This window comes from Scyliorhinus canicula, chromosome 8 (assembly GCF_902713615.1).
Source record: "Scyliorhinus canicula chromosome 8, sScyCan1.1, whole genome shotgun sequence".
NCBI classification, from domain to species: Eukaryota; Metazoa; Chordata; class Chondrichthyes; order Carcharhiniformes; family Scyliorhinidae; genus Scyliorhinus; species Scyliorhinus canicula.
In genome coordinates, this window is record NC_052153.1 from 10,132,397 (window position 1) to 10,154,547 (window position 22,151).

Sequence of the window (22,151 nt, forward strand, 5' to 3'; positions counted from 1 at the left end):
AAGGTTGGTTTAATATCTTAAAGCTTTGATCAATCACCCCTAAACTTTCGCTTCCAGGGAATACAAGGCGAGGTAGTGTAATTCCTCCCCATTATTTACCCCTTGGGAGTTCCAGGCATCATTTATACGCTGTAGCTCCTCCAAGGCTTTAAGGTGTGGTACCAGAGATGTTCACAGGGGTGGTCTATCCAGGGATATGTAGTGATTCTTGATCCTTCTATTATTATCTAACTTGTTTGTGACGTTTTAATGATCTACGTACCTGGGCCCTGGGTCTCTTTGAGTCTTCTGCCGTTTTTGGCTTTTCCACTATTTGGGTAGATGTTTTAAAAGAAACACTCCATCCCCTGATCTCAACCACATCCCCACACCTCTGAACTTTTAAAAAATAAATTTAGAGTACCCAATTATTTTTTTTCCCAATTAAGGGGCAATTTAGTGTGGCCAATCCACCTATCCTGCACATCTTTGGGTTGTGGGGGTGAAACCCACGCAGACACGGGGAGAATGTGCAAACTCCACACGGGCAGTGACCCAGGGCCGGGATTCGAACCCAGGTCCTCAGCGCCACAGTCCCAGTGCTAACCACTGCGCCACATGCCGTCCTCCCCCTAAACGTTTAATGGATGCCTTTGCTTCGCAGTTGTTGGGAGATGAGCCTGACACCTGTACACAAATACCCCACAGCCCAAATACTCAAACGGTCCCAGGTACCAGGGGTGAGTGAGTACACAGAGGTCCCATTCCCCTGGGGCTGGCGTGGGTTCTAGGCTCCTCAGGGGCAATGTTTCCGTAGAACAGGTGAACTCTAATTGTCACCAATATGTCCAGCGCCTCCACAGTCGGGGGAGGGCCGATCCATGGGCCGGGGGGGGGGGGGGGGGGCATATTCGGGGCTGGGGGCTCTGTGGTGGTGGGGCGGTCCGGGGCACGCGAGCCAGCCGATGGGGGGGCCTATTTCGTGGGCCGGCTCCGCGTGCGGTATTCGCAATGAAGCACAATGCGGCCGCTGCAACCCACTGCCGTCCGCATGCGCGCCACGGACCCGGCAATTCTCCAGCCCGCATCGGCAGCTAGACCTCGGAGCTCTACGCTGCCTGGCTGCCGGCCCCACCCCCGGAGCAGGGAATCGGTGGCCGCTTTGTGACAGTTTTCCTGCCGTAAAACACCACTGTTTTCACGCCGGCGTGGGGGACTTAGTCTCCAGAACGGAGAACCCAGCCCACATGCTTTTACATCCAATGAGGCACCTTTTAAAAGTGTGACCAACTGATGGGACAGCCAATTTGCCCACAGCAAGCTCCCCACACACAGCAATGTGATAAATGGCCAGATCATTCTTCACAACGTTGGCTGACGAATAAACATTGGCCAGTGCATGGGAGAGATCTCCCCTGCTCTTCTTCGAAATAACCCCATGGAGTCTACTCATACAGCTGATCATGTGGACGGGGCCTCGGTGTAACGTCACTCAGCTAAAAGGCAGCAACTCAGTCAGTGCTGCATTCCCTCAGTATTGCTCTGCGGCGGGGGGGGGGGGGGGTCAGCCTGGCTTTTACACTCAAACCCCTGGAGTGAATAGAATTTTATTTCCAATCAGTTGATCATATTTTACAAATAAATACGAGTTTTACGATCACAGCCTGACTAACGGCGGAGGGAGGAAGCAATATTTGTGTCGGGTACAAGTACAGTCCGTGATTTGATAGCCTGATGACGTGTTTTCGGTTTTGTTCTTTGACACAAATCGGTGACATTTGCTGAATAAGCCCTCGACCTGTATGTCTTCTGTTTTATTTATCTGTTTAAAAAGAAAATAAACTTCAGACCAAAAAAAAATTGAACACCCAAACAAATCATTTCCATGTCTTTTGCCTTTCCAGTGCCTTTTACGTGGAATTAAATTACATAGAATCTTACAACACAGAAACAGGCCATTCATCGAATCGTAGACTCTACAGTGCAGAAGGAGGCCATTCGGCCCATCGAGTCTGCACCAGCCCTTCCAAAGAGTATCCCACTCAAGCCTATATATCTACCCTTCCCCCGTAACCCAGTAACCCCCACTTAACCTTTTTTTGGACACTAAAGGCAATTTATCCTTGCCAATCCACCTAACCTGCACACCTTTGGGCTGTGGGAGGAAACCGGAAGCCCATGCACACACGGGGAGAAGGTGCAGGGTCCAACTGGCCCATGTTGGTCTTTACGCTCCACATGAGGCCGTTTAAGCCCATCAGCATAGCTTTCTATTCCCATCTCCCTCCCATTTAAATAGCATTGACTTGACTGCATCCCTACAATCCCCAGGCTAAACACTGAAACTTGAACAGGAATAGAATCCCCACTGTGCAGAAGGAAGCCATTCAGCCCATCAAGTCTGCACCAACCCTCTGAAAGAGCACCCGACCTGGGCCCACTCCCCAACCCTATCATCGTAACCCCACCTAATCATTGGACGCTAAGGGGCAATTTAGCACGGACAATCCACCTAACCTACATATCTTTGGATTGTGGGAGGAAACCGGAGCACCCGGAGGAAATCCACGCAGACACGGGGAGAACGTGCAGACTCCGCACAGACAGTCACCCAAGGCCGGAATCGAACCGGGGTCCCTGTGAAGCAGCCACGCTAACCACTGTTACTCAGCCTCTCATCCAAGGGACCAATTTAGTGAACCGCCGTGCCACCCTCACGGGAGCTGAAGGTGAGGGGGCAAAGATAGTGAGCGGAGCCCTGTGCCTTCCCCCATGTTGAGTTTAGTGGCGGGGGTGGCATTTAGTCAGACAGGAGGGTGGCACATGAGAATCGCGCCGCCTCACCACACACCCCCACCCCCACCCCACCCTGATGAGGTCAGTGATGGCCTGAAGGGTCATTCTGTCCCACTGCCAATTGAGACCCTCGTGAGCAATTAATTTTCCCTTAAGGGCCTAACAGGCCGGGGGGGGGGGGGGGGGGGGGGGGGGTCCGCCATGTGGGGCATCCCTCGTTCAGAGGTACCCAGTGCCTGATCGAGGGACCTGACCTCGGGAAGGGGTGTGGCAGGGCGGGGCAGCCCAGCAAGAGCCTTCGCTGCTGGCCCCCCTCCCCCTCTTCCCTGCAACACCCCACCCACCATCACTCACCTCTGGCCTAGGGTCCAATGAGGATTCTAGGCTCTGGGTGGGCGTTGTGTTGGCAGCAGCCACTGCCTCCCAGCGGTGCTGCCGTTCAATTGAGTTGCCAGCCTCTGATAGTCCACGCCCCCGGGGATGAGCCCACTGCTGGCCCATCAGGCTACTGAATGGAACAAGTTGCAATGGGCCTTCCCAAAAAGAGGCAGCGCGGGACATCTGCCAGCCCTCCAGCCAGCAGCCCAGACCCCCTTCACCTCCCCAAGCTTCCTGCCAGTGACTCCAATCGGGAGGTCAACACGTTTCAGAGTTGCTGTGGAGGCAGGTCACAGATATTGATGAGAAGGAGCTAGAAAAGATTTGCATTTAGATAAAGCACTTTCCACGACCACTGCGTATCTCAAACTACTTACAAACAGTTAACAAGGTTCTGTTTAAAGTGTGGTCACTCATGTAAAGGTAGGAAACGCGGCAGAAAGCGTGCACACAGCAGGATCCCACAAACAGCAACGTGATAATAACCAGATAATCTATTCTTGTGATGGTAATTGAGGGTCAAACATTATCATCAGTGATAGCTTCCTTATTCTTTCTCAAAATAGTGCTCCAGGATCTTTTATGTTCCTGAGATGACAGAGGGCCTCAGTTTAATTGTTCGTCTGAAAGGCGCCAACTCAGTATGTACTTCACCGGGAGTGTCACCTAGATTCTGTGGTGATATGCATCACTGTAAATACACAAGGGGTTAATGTAAGTACATGTAGACTAGCTAGACGCTAGAGGGAGCACCAGAGACATGACACACAGACACTCAACCAATAGGTCAGTAAGATAGGACACGACCAATGGGCATTCACGATACACACAGAGGTGACACTACCACAGGGGGGCATTACACCAACCCATATATAAAAGACACAGCACACATGATCTTCCTCTTTCCAGTGGAGACACACAGTGAGTACAGACACAGGGTTGATTCAATATCACACCCACCACGTGGATTGTAGCAGACTGGTTCGTCAATCTGAGTAGCTATAGCAGGATTAACAGTAGAGGCGAATCTGAGTAGGAGAATTGTAAATAGTTTAATAAACGTGTTGAAGTTATCTCCATGTCTGAACCTTCCTTTGTCAGAGTGAACATCAAGGAAGCAGCTTATGCTACGCCTGGAGCATAACAAGACAGATTCCTGTGCTCAAATCTCTGGATTGGGACTTGAATTTACAATCCATTGAGTCATGACTGGCGCATTCCACTCTACGTCAATGCCACGTTGCAGTATTTGTAATGTATCGCATTACCAGACATTACGTGACACATACAGAATGGGGCTGCAGAGCATCCTCCACCTTCCAACAAGGAAACAACTTACGTTTAATTTGCAGTGTCAATCTCGGCAACCATCATCTTCTTATCGTGCAACTCCTGTGAATGGGGGGGGGAGAGAAAAGGATTTTTTTTAAACCAAGACCCTTTTCCACCATCTTCTCCACTTTGCAGGACCCACATAGTGAAGAGGAAGAGGGGAAGAATGCCTCACTACCCCCAGAGTTGGGAGGGGGGTGGGGGGTGGGAGGGGGGGGGGGGGGGGATTTTAGTCAGGGGTTCTGAACAATCACAATTCAGGATTCTCTGCTGTGAGTGTGTGAATGTATGTGATGGGGACAAAGTCATCTCCTGAAATAATTCCATAGTTCCAAACGTCATCCAAACTTGGGCCCAAATAAGGACTAGTCAGGGGAATTTACCTTAACCTTGGAAAGAGCCTTAGTTAAATCACATTTAGAATGGCTGTGCTCAGTTCTAACGACCCTCTCAGAAATAAATTATTCTCACCTCTCTGCTTCCTGTTTGTGATTCATGCACCACGACACCCAGATCCCTCTGTACCACAGAGTTTCTGTAATCTCTCTGCTGCTGCTTTTTCCTTCTTCCTTCCAAAGTGGACAAGTTCGCATATCCCCCCCCCCCCCCCCCCCCCCCCCCCCCCCACCCGGTTATTCTCCTTTTGCCACATTTGTGCCCACTCACTTAACCCATCCCTTTGCAGGCTTCTCATGTCCTCTTCACAACTTACTTTCCCATCTATCTTTCTATCATCAGCACGTTTAGCAACCATATATTCAGTACCTTCATCCAAGTCATTAATATAGATTGCAAATAATTAAGGCACCAGCACTGATCTCTGTAGCACTCCACTAGTTATAGCTTGTCAGCTCAAAATTGATCCATTTATCCATACTTTTCACCTCCTGTTAACTAACCAATCCTTTATCCATGCTACTTGTTACATCTACTCTACATCTTGAACTCTTATTTTGGGCAATAACCTTTGATGAGGCACCTTACCAAATGTTTTTTGGAAATCCAAGTACATCACATCTGCAGGTTCTCCTTTATCCACATTGGTCGTCACTTCCTCAAAAAGCTCTAATAAATTAAACATGATTTCCCTGCCACAAAACCACGTTGACTCTGCCCGACCACATTTGTTTTTCAAAGTATCCTGCTATAATCCCCTTAATAATGAATTTTAGCCTATTCCCATGACAGATGTTAGACTAGGAGTGGCCAACTGTTCCCTGTTTTCTGATCTCCCTTTCACAAAACCATGTTGACTCTGCCTGACTGCATTAATATGGTGCAGTGAATATTTACAGGGATGATTCTGGTACTAAGAGATACCTGGAACCTGGAAACAAACTGAAATTAAATGAAATGAAACTGGGGCTCCTTTCTCTAGAAAAAATACAAAAGGGGCAAACTGATCGAGGTTTTTAAGATTATGAATGGACTTGATCGGGTAGACGTTGAGAAGCCATTTCCACTTGTGGGGCAGACTGAAACTAGAGGCCATAAATATAACATAATCAATATAACAATCTACAATAAATCTACCTGATCCAGAGTGTGTTACAGTTCACTCAGGGCTGGTGGGACAAACATGCACTTTTTGGTTTAGAGATATGGATAATGAAGGAGGTGCCAACGCTCTTTGATGGGTAATCAGGAATCTCACCCATTCTTACTGCCTGCCTTTGGCAGAATTGCAGGTTGATACTCAAACCTGTTTGGCCGCATTGTGAACATACCTTCCTTAAGCATCAAATCCTGGAGTGGGACTCGAATTCGGAGCTTCTGTTTCAGAGGCAGATACGCTACCCATTGCGCCACAAGAATGCAGGTGAACCGTAACCCCCCTGGTAAAACCTGGCCAGATCTAAAATCTTCCCTGTAAACTCCCAAAGATTCACGTTCATTTTACGTGAGAAGGGTGGGTTAATAATTGCAAAATTCCGCATTTTCAAGATTTAGCTTGTTTGGAAACACAATAGGCTATGTTGCAATCGGTTACTTGCATGCCAGTCGCTATGGAAACCTGCCTTTGGGAATTCATTTCGAGAAACAAGTAAATGCAAAAAAAAAGCATTTCCATGATGTCATTGGTAAAAATCACTTCCAAAACATGTAAACAGCGACTTTAATCCCAACAGGCCAGATTTAAACAGATGAATTCGCAGGTTTGACAGCATCTGAGGAGAGAGATACAGAGTCAATTTTCCGAGTCCTTAGGACGTCTTCTGAGCTGCAGGGGGGCGGAAATGTGACGGGTTTTATACTGCTGGAGAAAAGGGGGCAGAGTAGGTGGAGCAAACAGGAAGGCCAGGGATTTGGGGGGAGCTCAGCAGAGTTTTGACAAAGATGTCATGGACAGAAGACAAAGAGAGTGGTACAGTAATAATATTGTTAAAGACTAAAGCAGGTGCTAATGGTGGCATAAAGGTCAGATAGCAGAATGGGTTAATAGCAAGACACAACAACAACTTGTATTTACATAGCTCCTTCAAATGTAGCGAAAGTTGCTTAGCAGGAATGTTGCAACAAAATTTGACACTGAGCCACACCCGAGATATTAGAGCCGGTGGCCACCATCTTTGACCAGGAGATAGCTCTTAAGCAGCTTATTAAAGCAGGAGAAAGAGAGAGTTGGAGAGTTAGGGAGGGAATTGTGAAACTTAGGGTCTTGGCAACTGAAGGCACGTCCCACTAGTGACAGAGATGGAATGCAGGGTTGCTCAAGAGGCCAGAATCGGGGGTGGCAGGGTGGTGCAGTGGTTAGCACTGCTGCCTCACTGCTCTGAGGACCCGGGTGCAGTTTGCACATTCTCCCTGTGTCTGCGTGGGTTTCACCCCCACAACCCAAAGATGTGCAGGCTAGGTGGATTGGCCACGCTACATTGCCCCTTAATTGAAATGTGTTTTTGAAAACAGAGGCCATGGGGCAGCACGATGGCGCAGTGGGTTATCCCTGTTGTCTCACGGCACCGAGGTCCCAGGTTCGATCCCGGCTCTGGGTCACTGTCTTTGTGGAGTTTGCACATTCTCCCCGTGTCTGCGGGAAAAATGAATTGGGGACACTAAATTTATTTTTAAAAAGAAAACAGAGGCCAGAATCGGAGAAAGGTAGAGATCTTGTAGGAACGTAGAAGGTAACCACGGTAAGGAGGGGGTTAGGCGTATGAGGGAATTTGAAAACAAGGATGATCATTTTAAATATAAGGGGCTGGATTCTCTGCACCCCGATGCCGGAATAGCGGCCGGCGCCGGAGAATCCATTTCCCCGCACGGAATCGGGTCCGGCACTGGTTCCCCGATTCTGCGGGCCCCCGAAAAGCAGCAAACTCGGGGGGTACACCGCGCCGCCTTGTACCTACCTGGGGCCATTGCTGGAGACCTGCCCCGCCATTCTCCGCCCCCGAACGGCCGGAGTCCCGACAGCGTGGACCTAACGTGGTCCTGCTGGTCGGGATGCTCGCATGGCGGCTGCGGACTCAGTCTGTGGTCGTCCTGGTCGGGGGCGGGCCGATTGGAGAGCAGGGGGTTGGGCCGGGTAATGTTTGGGCAGGCGGTCAGGGTTGGGCATGGGGCCGATCAGGGGGTTAATTTTCAGGGTCCAGCTCCGCAGCCCGAGTCCGCCATGGAGCATGGCGTGGCCGCTTGAGGCCACCACCGTGCGCATGTGCGGCCTCCGACCCGGAAGTGCGGGGGGCCCGTATCTACAGCAAAAGCTGCTAGATTGACGCCGGATCCCTGCTAGCCCCCTGCAGGGCTGGGAACATGTGGCTCTTTCACATCTGTTTTTCTGGCGTAAAACCCCACAGCTTTGAAGCCGGCGTGGGGGACATAGTCCCAGAAACAGATAATCCAGCCCAAAGTGTTACAGGACTGGGAACCGGTGTAAGTTTGTGTGCACAGAGAGTGATGAACTAACGGGACTCGGTGCGACTTAGGCTATTGGCAGCAGAATCTTGAAGTGTATTAAGGGTGAAAGAAGGAATAGTCCCCAGGGGGGTGTTGGAACATTCAAGTCTGTAGAATGAAAGGCAGGAGTGAGGGCTCCAGCAGAGGGTGAGCTGACACAATGGCGTACAGTGCAGTAAAAGGGGGTAACGTGGTTCCGATGTGAAGATCATACATACCATACCAAAGAATAACAGAGGAACAGAAGAAATCCAACTGTCCCTAAGGAAGCCAGACCTAAAAACAACATAATCTTCACACTGCCTGACGAACCTAAATAAAGAAAATGAATTTGTGTCAACAAATTGAGCGCCTTCCAACTTAATGTTAGCAACAAAGCAAATAATTACCAATGGATCAGTTGGCTTATTTCCCCCATGCTATGACAAGTAATATCTGTTAACCTACACCAGGTTAGACTTTAAGGAAACGTGTGGTTATCTTTGTACAGGTCAAGTTCCAGTTTATAGATGACAAAAGCAAGGAGGTTATGCTGAACCTGTGGTGATATGCATCACTGTAAATGCACAAGGGGTTAATGTAGATACACTAGGACTAAGTAACCACTAGAGGGAGCACCAGAGACATCATGACACACAGACATTCAACCAATAGGTCAGTAAGATAGGACACGACCAATGGGCAGTCAAGGCACCCAGAGGTGACACTACCACAAGGGGGCTACCCATATAAAAGGACAGGGCACACATGCTCTTTCTCTTTCCATAAGCGACACTCAGAGAGACAGGGGCAGATCAGGAAGCATCACACCCACCGCATGGCTTAGAGCAGACTGGTTAGTTAGTTTGAGTTACTGTAGCAAGATTAGCAGGAGAGCCGGACTCAAGTAGGAGAATTGTTAACTGTTCAATAAATGTGTTAAACCTATCTCCAAGTCTGAACCTTCCTTTGTCAGAGTATACATCAAGGAAGCAGCTTATGCTACATGAAGAAGGATAACACAACAGAACCTTCACAGACTTTTGGTTAGGCTACAACCTGCGTCACTGTTTAAAAATAAGGGAGTGGATTCTCCGACATGCCGGCCATGTTTTCCAGCACGGCGCGCCCAATGCTGCCAGTGGGATCATCTGTTCCGGCAGCTGGCCAATGGGGTTTCCCATTCTGACCATTCCACGCCGTCGGGAAACTCGCGGGCCTGGGTGCGCTGCCGGCAAAGCAGAGAATCCCGCCGAGGGAGAATCCCGCAGAAGGGTCGCCGATTTAGGGCAAAGGTGAGGCGAGAAAATTCCTCTCAAGAGGGCTGTGCGATTTTAGAACTCTCTTCCTCAAAAGGGGGCCGAGGCGGAATCTTTAAAGAACTTGAAGGCAGAGGTAAAGCGATTCCTGATAAGCAAACGGGGTGAAAGGTTATCGGGGGGTGGGCAGGAATCTGGAGTTGAGGTTAAAATGATCTTACGGAATGGCGGAGCAGGCTCAAGGGGCCGAGTGGCCTACTCCTGACTTGAATGTCCGTATTGCCTCCAGTGAGGGGGGGCATGTTTTACACTGCGGCCGGTAAAGACTTTGAACTCGCTGCCGACGAGGATGGTGGCAGGGGTAATGATAAAAGATTTCAAAAGGAATTTGGGTAGGCACTGGAGAGAAATAAACGTGCAGGGATAGAGGGGGGGGGGGGGGGGGAATGGAACTGGCTAGATTGCTCTCCAAGAGGCCAGCATGAACTCAATGGGCTGAATGGCCTCATTTTGTGCTGTAGTGTCTCCCTGGTTCTATGATTCTTTACCTATGAATTTAGAGGGCAGCACGGTGGCACAGTGGTTAGCATTGCTGCCTACGGCGCTGAGGACCTGGGTTCGAATCCCGGCCCTGGGTCACTGTCTGTGAGGAGTTTGCACATTCTCCCCGTGTCTGCGTGGGTTTCGCCCCCACAACCCAAAGATGTGCAGGATAGGTGGATTGGCCACGTTAAATTGCCCCTTAATTGGAAAAAATAATTGGGTACTCTAAAATTTAAAAAAAAAACCTATGAATTTAGGCTTGTAAACGTCAACAGGAAATTGATTTTGTAAAACAATTTAACCAATGAACTACAATTAGGACAGAACGGAAAGCGTTTATAGTCATGTTCTTGGAAGAAGAACAGATTCCAATTCCAGGATATTCCCAGTGATGGGCACTGGTAGTCTTTTCTTTCATTTACGTTTGGGACGTGTTCATGGCTGCCGTTTATTGTAAATCCCCCAATTGTGCTTGAAGTGGCGTGCCCTGTTCTTGAATCACTCCAGTCCCGTGTGGAGTCCCAGCATTTGGGCCCAGCGATGAGGGATCAGTGCACAGAGGAGTCAGGATGGGCGTTGTGCTTGGAGGGAAAGTGGAGGTGGTGATGGGATGGAGTCGTCAAAAACCCGCTTCAGCATCAGTCGCATTGGCAGGACCAGAGGGTGGCTGAATAGACTACTCAATGGCTTGGCGGGTACACTTTGGAACAGGAGGAGTCTGCTCCGCCCCGGGGAGATGGCAGCACAGGGGTAATGTTGCTGACTAGTAACGAAGGGACCCGGGCTAATGCTCTGGGCACATGGGTTCAAATCCCACGAAGGAAGCTACTGGAATTTAAATTCAGCGAATAAAAAGCTGGAATCATGGAAATCATTGTCGATTGTTGTAAAATCTCATCTGGTTCACTTATGTCCTTTAGGGAAAGAAATCTGTTAATATTACCTGGGTGGACCAGCGGTGATACACAGCAACATGGCTGACTCTGGCGAACACCCTCTGAAATGGCCCAGCAATCTACTCAGAACCAGTTAGGGATGGGCAATAAGTACTGACCTTGCCAGTTGTTTTGTTATGCTCTTGATGTGGCAGAAGATGCTTCCTTGATGTGCACTCTGACAAAGGAAGGTTTAGACTTGGAGATAGCTTTAACATGGTTATTAAACTGTTAAAAATTCTCTTACTCAGGCTAGGTGGATTGGCCACACTAAATTATCCTTTAATTGGAAAAAATTAATTGGGTACTCTACATTTAAAAAAAAATTTTTTTTTTAATTCTCCTACTTGGATTCGACTCTCCTGTTAATCTTTCTATAGCTACTCAGACTGATGAGCCAGTCTGCTACAATCCAGGTGGTGGGTATGATGTTGAATCAAACCTGTGTGTGTACTCTCTAAGAGTCTCCACTGGAAAGAGGAAGATCATGTGTGCTGTGTCCTTTTATATGGGTTGGTGTAATGCCCTCCTGTGGTAGTGTCACCTCTGTGTGTGTCGTGATCGCCCATTGGTCGTGTCCTATCTTACTGGCCTATTGGTTGAGTGTCTGTGTGTCATGTCTCTGGTGCTCCCTCTAGTGTCAATCTAGTCTACGTGTATTTACATTAACCCCTTGTGTATTTACAGTGATGCATATCACCACACCCCCTTTTTTTCCTGTTACATATTTTCTGTACAGTGTCAAAGAAAATTGAACAAAAACAGGTAGATAAGTGATTCTATGTACAAGTTATGATGACAGTGATCATTAAACAATAAGTCCAAATCATATGCATGAGTGCAAAATTCATTAATTATTATGGTCGAGTGTCTTTCTTGTTTGGTTGGTGAGGTGGTGATGTTGATGGTGGCATTGCTTTGTAAACGCCATCAGTGTCCCTATGCGTAAAGAACCAAGAAGTGGTCAAATCACTTAATTGTCTGATTTGGAGTCTTTTATTCTTCCGATGCCTGTGGTAGCGACGTTTGCAATCTGTGTTGTCCTGCCATGGTATGTCATTGTACTGAGCTGAGCAGTAACAGTGTCCCTCATGGGCAGAGTTGTACCATGTCATACCAGTCGTTATTCCATTGGTGTTGTTTTTGTCGTGCTCGTTGTCGACGTTGTTGCCTTGGTACGCTTCTGGATGTTGTTGTTGTGTTTGCTCAAGGACCACACTCTGTGGATAATATGAGTCCTTCACACAGTTACTCGTGTCAGCGTGCTTTGTAGCATCTGCTGTTTCTTTGAGTGTGCCGTCACTGAGACTGCGGTGCTCCCCGTCTGGAGCCCTTTCTGGTTCACCTGAATCAGCTTTGGTTTCTTGCCGCTCCCCGTCCGGAGTCATTTCAGGTTCACTTGAATCTTCTGAGGTTTCTTGATGCTCCACGTCTGGAGTCAAAACATTCAGGAATGCATTTGCTTGTGGATAGGCTCGAGCAGATGAGGTTTGAATTAACGTGGTGTCACCGGAGTGACCAGTAGTCTCACTGTGATCGTCGAGTGCCTCTGTACACACTAGCTGAGGTCTGTCACCTTGCACATCTGGTATGGGAAGTGCGATGCCGTTGTCACTTGTTGCACATACATTGGGGAGAGCCTCAGTAGCTTCTTGTTCACTCGAGCGTGGTAGACTGTCAGAGTCTTCTTGCTGTGCACTTGAGCATGGCAGACAGTCATAGTCTTTCTGTTGTTCACTTGAGCATGGCAGACCTGCATCGTCTGCTGCTGGTTACTTAGAGGAGGTTGCTAGACCCTCATGGTCTTGTTCATGCAAGGACTGCGCTCTGGAGTCTTGCGTTGCTTCTATCGTGGAGTCTGTCCACGAGCTCGCTGTGGAGGCTTGTGTCAATCCCTCTGTGGAGTCTTGCAGCGTTCCCTGTGTGGAATTGTGCATTGGTCTCGCTGTGGAGTCTTTCATCGCTTTCTGTGTGGAGGTTGGGACCCTTCATGGTGCGTGGACCACTCTCTGTGTGGCAGCAGGCCGCTCTCTGTGTGGCAGCAGGCCGCTCTCTGTGTGGCAGCAGGCCGCTCTCTGTGTGGCAGCAGGCTGCTCTCTGTGTGGCAGCAGGCCGCTCTCTGTGTGGCAGCAGGCAGCTCTCTGTGTGGCAGCAGGCCGCTCTCTGTGTGGCAGCAGGCCGCTCTCTGTGGGGCAGCAGGCCGCTCTCTGTGTGGCAGCAGGCCGCTCTCTGTGTGGCAGCAGGCCGCTCTCTGTGTGGCAGCAGGCCGCTCTCTGTGTGGCAGCAGGCCGCTCTCTGTGTGGCAGCAGGCCGCTCTCTGTGTGGCAGCAGGCCGCTCTCTGTGTGGCAGCAGGCCGCTCTCTGTGTGGCAGCAGGCCGCTCTCTGTGTGGCAGCAGGCCGCTCTCTGTGTGGCAGCAGGCCGCTGTCTGTGTGGCAGCAGGCCGCTCTCTGTGTGGCAGCGGGCCGCTCTCTGTGTGGCAGCAGGCCGCTCTCTGTGTGGCAGCAGCTCTCTGTGTGGCAGCAGGCCGCTCTCTGTGTGGCAGCAGGCCGCTCACTGTGTGGCAGCAGGCCGCTCACTGTGTGGCAGCAGGCCGCTCTCTGTGTGGCAGCAGGCTGCTCTCTGTGTGGCAGCAGGCCGCTGTCTGTGTGGCAGCAGGCCGCTGTCTGTGTGGCAGCAGGCCGCTCTCTGTGTGGCAGCAGGCCGCTCTCTGTGTGACAGCAGGCCGCTCTCTGTGTGGCAGCAGGCCGCTCTCTGTGTGGCAGCAGGCCGCTCTCTGTGTGGCAGCAGGCCGCTCTCTGTGTGGCAGCAGGCCGCTCTCTGTGTAGCAGCAGGCCGCTCTCTGTGTGGCCGCTCTCTGTGTGGCAGCAGGCCGCTCTCTGTGTGGCAGCAGGCCGCTCTCTGTGTGGCAGCAGGCCGCTCTCTGTGTGGCAGCAGGCCGCTCTCTGTGTGGCCGCTCTCTGTGTGGCAGCAGGCCGCTCTCTGTGTGGCAGCAGGCAGCTCTCTGTGTGGCAGCAGGCCGCTCTCTGTGTGGCAGCAGGCCGCTCTCTGTGGGGCAGCAGGCCGCTCTCTGTGTGGCAGCAGGCCGCTCTCTGTGTGGCAGCAGGCCGCTCTCTGTGTGGCAGCAGGCCGCTCTCTGTGTGGCAGCAGGCCGCTCTCTGTGTGGCAGCAGGCCGCTCTCTGTGTGGCAGCAGGCCGCTCTCTGTGTGGCAGCAGGCCGCTCTCTGTGTGGCAGCAGGCCGCTCTCTGTGTGGCAGCAGGCCGCTCTCTGTGTGGCAGCAGGCCGCTGTCTGTGTGGCAGCAGGCCGCTCTCTGTGTGGCAGCAGGCCGCTCTCTGTGTGGCAGCAGGCCGCTCTCTGTGTAGCAGCAGGCCGCTCTCTGTGTGGCCGCTCTCTGTGTGGCAGCAGGCCGCTCTCTGTGTGGCAGCAGGCCGCTCTCTGTGTGGCAGCAGGCCGCTCTCTGTGTGGCAGCAGGCCGCTCTCTGTGTGGCCGCTCTCTGTGTGGCAGCAGGCCGCTCTCTGTGTGGCAGCAGGCCGCTCTCTGTGAGGCAGCAGGCCGCTCTCTGTGTGGCAGCAGGCCGCTCTCTGTGTGGCAGCAGGCCGCTCTCTGTGAGGCAGCAGGCCGCTCTCTGTGTGGCAGCAGGCCGCTCTCTGTGTGGCAGCAGGCAGCTCTCTGTGTGGCAGCAGGCCGCTCTCTGTGAGGCAGCAGGCCGCTCTCTGTGTGGCAGCAGGCCGCTCTCTGTGTGGCAGCAGGCCGCTCTCTGTGTGGCAGCAGGCCGCTCTCTGTGTGGCAGCAGGCCGCTCTCTGTGGGGCAGCAGGCCGCTCTCTGTGTGGCAGCAGGCCGCTCTCTGTGTGGCAGCAGGCCGCTCTCTGTGTGGCAGCAGGCCGCTCTCTGTGTGGCAGCAGGCCGCTCTCTGTGTGGTAGCAGGCCGCTCTCTGTGTGGCAGCAGGCCGCTCTCTGTGTGGCAGCAGGCCGCTCTCTGTGTGGCAGCAGGCCGCTCTCTGTGTGGCAGCAGGCCGCTCTCTGTGTGGCAGCAGGCCGCTCTCTGTGTGGCAGCAGGCCGCTCTCTGTGTGGCAGCAGGCCGCTCTCTGTGGGTTTGTGCCGCTCTCTGTCTCTTGGCGTCAGGCTGCAGTATAATCCTGCAGTCACGAGTTGGGATGTCATATATGCTGGGCTGAGGATTCCCCAATCCGAAGAACTCGTCGTCGGGGTCGTCAATGTACAACATGTCTAGTTGCGGTTCGGATTGGTACTGGGGTAGCCACCTTCCAAGGTGAAATCTTTGTCTGAGTCGTTGCCTTCCAAGACCATATCATCACGTTTTGTGTCGGAGCTGGCATTGGGCTCGCGATGTCCAAAGAAGAATTCAAGGTCTGAGTCGTAGTCTTCAAGGACTGTATCATCTCTTTGGGCCGTGCTAACTGCTTGTTGCAGGGTTCTGCGGACGTTACTTTCAGCTACTGGTCGAATTTCAGGCATTGTGCTGTCGTTCCAGGTGAAAGAATTGGGTTTTACGGCTTTAAAAAACAAATTCTTGTTTTGGGACATTTCCCCTGTAAGTGGGCGTGGTCCGGGGCCTCTGACGTCACGAAGCGTGTGTCGTAGTGCGTAGGAAGCGATTGCGCATGCGCATATCGCTGTTCCTTTACTTGGGGCCTTTTTCGCAATTGCGCATGCGCGGCTTCTTGCACATGTACAAACGGACCTTCCCGTTCTGTGCGCTCTTCACACAACTGCGAATGTGCGGCACCTTTTCCAAGATGGCCGCCAATCAAAACTGCAGATTTCTTCAATGGAAAGCCTACCTTCGCCTCGTGGTGAGTTTTGGCGCCTCTTTTACCTTTTCTTCTTGTATGTTCCTCGCAGAATTCTTGGAATTTGTCCAGGACTGTCTGGAAGTCGCTCTTGTTTTGCTCCTTTGAGTATTTGAAGGTCTGGAAGATTTCAGCTGCTGCTGGACCCGCGATGGTAAGTAGAAGCTTTATTTTCTCTGCATCCACCACACCATCTAGGTCGGACGCTACCAGGTAGATCTCAAATCACTGCCTGAACCAATGCCAGTTTTCACTGAGATTGTCTTGGTACCTGAGCTGCTGTGGAACCAGAATCTTGAACATCATCTTGCCTGGCTGCTGTTGCTGGTTGTCACTGTTTGCTGAGTTGTAACTATATGGATTTAAACAGTTCACTCCTGCGTACCATGTTTTGTTATGCACTTGACGTGGCATAAGCAGCTTCCTTGATGTGCTCTCTGACAAAGGAAGGTTCAGACTTGGAGATAGCTTTAACACATTTATTAAACTGTTAACAATTCTCCTACTTGGATACAACTCTCCTGTTAATCCTGCTATAGCTACTCAGACTGATGAACCAGTCTGCTACAATCCAGGTGGTGGGTGTGATGTGTTTCAATCAACCCTGTGCACTCACTAAGAGTCTCCACTGGAAAGAGGAAGATCATGTGTGTTGTGTCCTTATATATGTGTTGGTGTAATGCCCCCCCCCCTGTGGTAGTGTCACCTCTATGTGTATCGTGAATGCCCATTGGTCGTGTCCTATCTTACTGACCTATTGGTTGAATGTTTGTGTGTCATGTCTCTGGTGCTCCCTCTAGTGTCTATCTAGTCTATGTGTATTTACATTAACCCCATGTGTATTTACAGTGATGTATATCACCACACCAGTGACATCCACGCCCTATTAAAGAACAAAAGAAGACCCCAGCGTCATTTCTGCAATTTGATTCGATCATGCCTGATCTGAATCTTAACGCAGTCTGCCCACCTTGCTCAGAGGTGTCGTAGGCACCCTGCTAAAGTAAGACATATACCTGCAGAAGAGTTGACAGAATCGATGCCTTCAAAATTCAGAGAGAAGAGGCTGAGAGCAGGAGGAATAATGTTCACAAAAGGCACTGCTCAAAATGGCAATTGTGGTTAAAAGACACTGAAACTGGTCAGCATTATTCAGACTAGTTTTCAATTCCAGATTTATTCACTGAATTTAAATCCCACCAGCTTTCAGAAAGGGGATTTGTACCATATCCCCAGAGCATTAATAATAATAATCCTCAGTGTCACAAGTAGGCTTACATTAACACTGCAACAAAATTGTTCCGGGACTTGTTTGTGGCCAACGAACAAGAGGAAGAATAGTCGGGTGGCCAAGAATCAGGGGAAAATGGATGGGAATCGGGGGAAGGTAGCCGGGGGGGGGGGCTACGGGTTCGTTATGGGGGTTTGTTCGCATGGTTTTACGCTTATTTATTTTTCTTGTTAATTTATTGTTTTTGTATTGGAGGGAAGGGGTTACTGTTTTTCTCTGTTGTGTTAAAATTTGTTGCTGAAAACTTGAACAAAAATTATTCAAAAAAAAAAGGACGGACAAAGCTGCAAGCGACAGTCTGATGGCAAGCTAAGGCCCAAAACCAAATTGTAAATAAATGCCTATAAACATGTGCCTCGGCCATATTGGGGAAGGTAAAATATGTATACCGGTTAAAGGGGACGGCCACAGTTGTTATTATGAAGATGCTTACCTGTAAATATATATGTTAATTTTTGCGTGTTTTTTTTTCTAATAATTTGTAACTTGTTGGATATAAAATATGAAAACTCAATAAAAAACATTTCCAAAAAAAAAAACACTGCAACAAAGTTACTGTGAAAAGCCCCTAGTCGCCACGGGTACACGGAGGGTGAATTCAGAATGTTCAGTTCACCTAACAAGCATGCCTTTCGGGACTTGTGGGAAGAAACCGGAGCACCCGGAGGAAACCCACGCCGACACGGGGGAGAACGTGCAGACTCCGCACAGACAGTGATCCAATTCGGGAATCAAACCTGGGACCGTGGCACCGTGAAGCAACAGTGCTAACCACTGTGCTACCTTGCTGCCCAAGTGTGGGCCTCTGGCTTACCAGCCCAGTGACAAAATTACAGCACCACTGACTCCCAGTTGGTGGGATTGTAATGCTACAGGCCGCAATTAGACCACTTTCAACTACTAAAAATCATATAAATTTCCCATAGTTCGATTATTCATATTTGTCAACTATTTCAAGGTTTTAGGTGACGCATTGGCGCAGTGGTTCGTATCCAGGTTCGAATCCCGGCCCTGGGTCACTGTCTGTGTAGAGTTTTCACATTCTCCCTGTGTCTGCGTGGGTCTCACCCCACAACCCAAAAAGATGTGCAGGGTAGGTGGATTGGCCACGCTAAATTGCCCCTTAATTGGGAAGAAAAAAATTGGGTACTCTAAATTTATTTTTTTAAAAGGTGGATTGGCCACGCTGAATTGCCCCTTAATTGGGAATTTTTAAAAAGGTTTTCCTGACTGACTTCCCAGCTCCCAGCCTCTGTAAACGCGAGGTCATCTGAAGCCCTGCTATCTGTACCCTAACTTGCACCAAATCCCATTTACCAATCCCCTCTGCGCTCGCTGACTAGCAATGGTCCGCTCCATCAACGATTCGTTTGTAAAATTCTCATCTTTGTTTTAAAATCCCTCCATGGAATCACCTCTCCCTGCACTCTGTGATCTCATTCCAGCTTCCTGACGCTCCGAGATCTCTGCCCTCCGCCAGTTCTGGCCTCCTGCTCGATCTTGATTTTAACGGCTCCAATTTTTGGCAGCTGCTCCTTCCGAATGCCCGGAGCCCGGGGCCTCTGGAACTCTCCCCATTCCCCAAACTCATCGTCCCTTCCCAGTCACAGTTTTTACAGCACAGAAAGATCCCTCCTCCTTCAACAGGCTCCTTAAGACCTGCCCCTTTGACTGACATCTGACCTAACTCCAGATTCCTTTTGATCACCTGGCCTGATATTTCTTTATAAAGTTCAGGATCTGTTTGATAATGGGAATGGGAATGTTTCAGGACAATGTTGGACAACCTGCTGTCGGGGGGGGGGGGGGGGGGGGCACATGCGGCCCATCTGGGTTCCGAGTGTGACCCAGGAGACATTTGGTTGGCCGTTGCCCACGTGTAGTATTGACACGTTCCGCTGGTCTCCGCCCTTGTAGTTTTGGCCTACCGGTATGACTGAAGTGATCCAGATGTAAAGTGAGGGGGAGTGAAGTGAGGAGCGTGCTGATAGCTAACAACACTGACTGTGAGAGCCGTGCGCTCCCTCTGCGCTCAAAGTGTAAATATTTATTTTGTCTTTACCATTTGAAGTTGATGACAGTTCTATTAATATATGAATGATGCAGCATTTTCTATAACTTGTTATCAAATATTCAGCCTGTATTAAATGTATTTAATCTTATTCATGGGGGACATGGTTCGTGAACAGGCCCCGATTCCAAACTTGAGGCCCATTGCGATGAGGCAGAGACACTCGTTCTGCCCATTCACTAACCTAGCTTACCCAGCACTGATTTAGAATCATAGACTCCCTAAGAGCACTGAGTTTGCACTGACCCTCCGAAACGCCACCCCCACCTAGGCCCACTCCCCCGCCCTAACCCCATAACCCTGTAACCCCCAATTAACCTTCGGACACTTGGGGGCAATTTAGCACGGCCAGTCCACCTAACCTGCACATCTTTGGACTGGGTACACTTTCTGTATATTGAGGGTGTTGTGCAAAGATAAGCTATTTCCATTGGTTGGAGATTCTAAAACTAGGGGCAGGGCACGGAATAAAAATTAGGGCCAGACCGTCCAGGAGAGATGTGAGGAAGAACATCTTCACTCAAAGGGTGGCAGAGGCTTGGAAATCTCTCCCAGGACAAACAGCAGTTGAAGCTGGAGCAGTTGTTAATTTTAAATAGGAGGTAAAGAGATTTTTGTTGAGCAGAAATATTAAGGGACACGAGCCAAAGGCAGGAGTTGGGCCACAAATCAGCCATCATCTCATTGAATGGCAGCCGGGACAGGCTCGATGGGCTGAATGGCCTACTCCTGTTCCTGAGGTCTTCAATGCAAGTTGTTGTTGTCGTTAAGACTGGAACTTGGAAGGTCAAGGGTAAAAATTCTTTGTCACTTTAACGATGATCATATTCTATGAACATCAATCTGATAACATAAATGACACAACTCAAACTGTTCAGAACAGACTAAGCTTTCCCCCCTCTGCCCCCCCCCCCCCCCCCATCCCGCCCCCGCCCGTCCCTAACAATGACTGTAAACAAACCCAATGTTTAGTGAGTGACACACCCCGTCAGTCCAGGTATTCCTGATCTGACCAACATCATTTGTGGGTGGAGCTCGATCACTTCAGGTTTGAAATTCCAATCGTGCCGGCTGTTACCCTGGGGTACATCACGCGGTTGGGTATGACCCAAGTCAGCTCACCTTTCAGCTGCGCCAAAGTCACACACGACTGTTTCTTCACCTACAAAAATAAATTTAAAACGGGCACTTTAAATTGTGACTACACTTCCTATAATGGCCGACCTGTATCTCCTCTAAGGACAAGGGCTCTGACTATCCTATAACGCCAACAGCAATCGATCCTGCCCAAGAGAAAATATTCAAACTATATATGTATATATATACATAGAAACAGTTTTTAATGAGGTGGGATCATTTACAAAACGTGCACAGTGGTTAGCACTGCTGCCTCACATCGCCAGCGACACGGGTTCAATTCCGGCCTCGGGCGACAGTCTGTGTGAAGTCTGCACGTTCTCCCCGTGTGTGCGTGGGTTTCCTCCGGGAGCTCTATTTTCTCCCACAGTCCAAAGACGTGCAGGCTAGGTGGATTGGCCGTGCTAAAATTGGCCCTTAGTGCCCAAAAAGGTTAGGTGGGATTAGGGGGATAGGGCAGGGACGTGGACCTCATTGGGATGCTCTTTCAGAGGGTCAGTGCAGACTCAATGGGCCGAATGGCCTCCTTCCGCACTGTAGAGATTCTATAGTGATTATGAGAGGGTGTCAGTTAGATCACAGAACAGATCATAGAATTTACAGTGCGGAAGGAAGCCATTCGGTCCATCGAATCTACACTGGCTCTTGGAAAGCACCCTACTTTAATTTTTTAGAAAATATTTTATTGAAGCATTTGTAATTTTCACAATTTAACATATTGACATTTCTAAAACAACCGCGCAGGTCGACGCACAAAATAACAACAAACAATAGACCACGTACCCCACTTCTCCCGCCCTGTCCCCAATTACCCGTATACTAAATTCCCTGTCCTTATTTAACATTACCATGCCTCCTATTTTCCTCCCCCCACCCCATTTTTCCCTTTCCCGCCTTACTGCTGACGTTCAGTTTTTGTTAAAGAAATCGATGAACGGCCGCCAACTCCGGGGGAATCCCTGTACTGATCCTCTCAGAGCGAACTTGATTTTCTCCAGACTGAGAAACTCGACCATGTCGCTGACCCACACCCCTGATTTTGGGGGTTCCGCGTCCCCCCGTCTCAGCAAGATCCGTCTCCGGGCCACCAGGGAGGAGAAGGCGAGAATATCGGCCTCACTCCTCCCCTTTGCCCCCGGATCATCCAACACCCCAAATATTGCTAATTCTGGACTCGGAGTTAACCTACCTTCCAGGACTTCCGACATAACATCCGCAAATCCCTGCCAGAATTCCCTCAGTTTCAGACATGCCCAAAACATATGAACATGGTTGGCCAGGTTACCCCCCACGCCGCCCACATCTGTCCTCCACCTCCTGGAAGAACCTACTCATCCGGGCTGCCGTTATGTGGGCCCTGTGGACTACCTTGTACTGAATCAAGCTGAGTCTAGCACAGGACGAAGGTGCATTTACCCTTTTCAAGGCTTTTCCCCACAGTTCAGTTTCCAGCTCCCCTCCCAACTCCTCTTCCCACTTCCTCTTCACCTCTCTGATAGGGGCCCCTTCCCACTAACAATTCCCTGTATACGTCCAAAACCTTCTCACCTCCAAGCCCTGTTTTTGACAGCACTTTATCCTGTAGTCCCCTCAGGGGGAGGCGAGGAAAGCTTGGGACGTGTCTCCCTACAAAGTCCTGCACTTGATGATACTGAAACCCGTTTCCACCCGGCAAATCAAACTCCTCCTCTAATGTCCCCAAGGTCGGAAAGCCCTCCTGGATGAATAGATCCCTAAAA

The 22,151-nt window shown here is 50.1% G+C and overlaps 1 protein-coding gene across 12 annotated transcripts in view; it reads right to left on the reverse strand.

The window, feature by feature from the left end:
• Positions 1-1,570: 1,570 nt before the first annotated feature.
• Positions 1,571-22,151, reverse strand: part of susd1 (sushi domain containing 1) — a 104,251-nt gene continuing 83,670 nt past the window's right edge. For 10 of the 12 annotated variants that reach the window (XM_038804171.1, XM_038804176.1, XM_038804174.1 and 7 more), the window contains 4 exons: positions 20,398-20,437; positions 8,601-8,694; positions 4,493-4,545; positions 1,571-1,801 (listed from right to left, as the gene is read on the reverse strand). In XM_038804171.1, coding sequence (XP_038660099.1) covers positions 4,524-4,545; positions 8,601-8,694; positions 20,398-20,437 — 156 coding nt within the window. In that variant the 3' untranslated portion in view covers positions 1,571-1,801; positions 4,493-4,523. Of the gene's footprint in view, positions 1,802-3,195; positions 3,845-4,492; positions 4,546-8,600; positions 8,695-20,397; positions 20,438-22,151 lie in introns of those variants that run through there. The other 2 variants (XM_038804166.1, XM_038804167.1) reach the window with 2 other exon arrangements.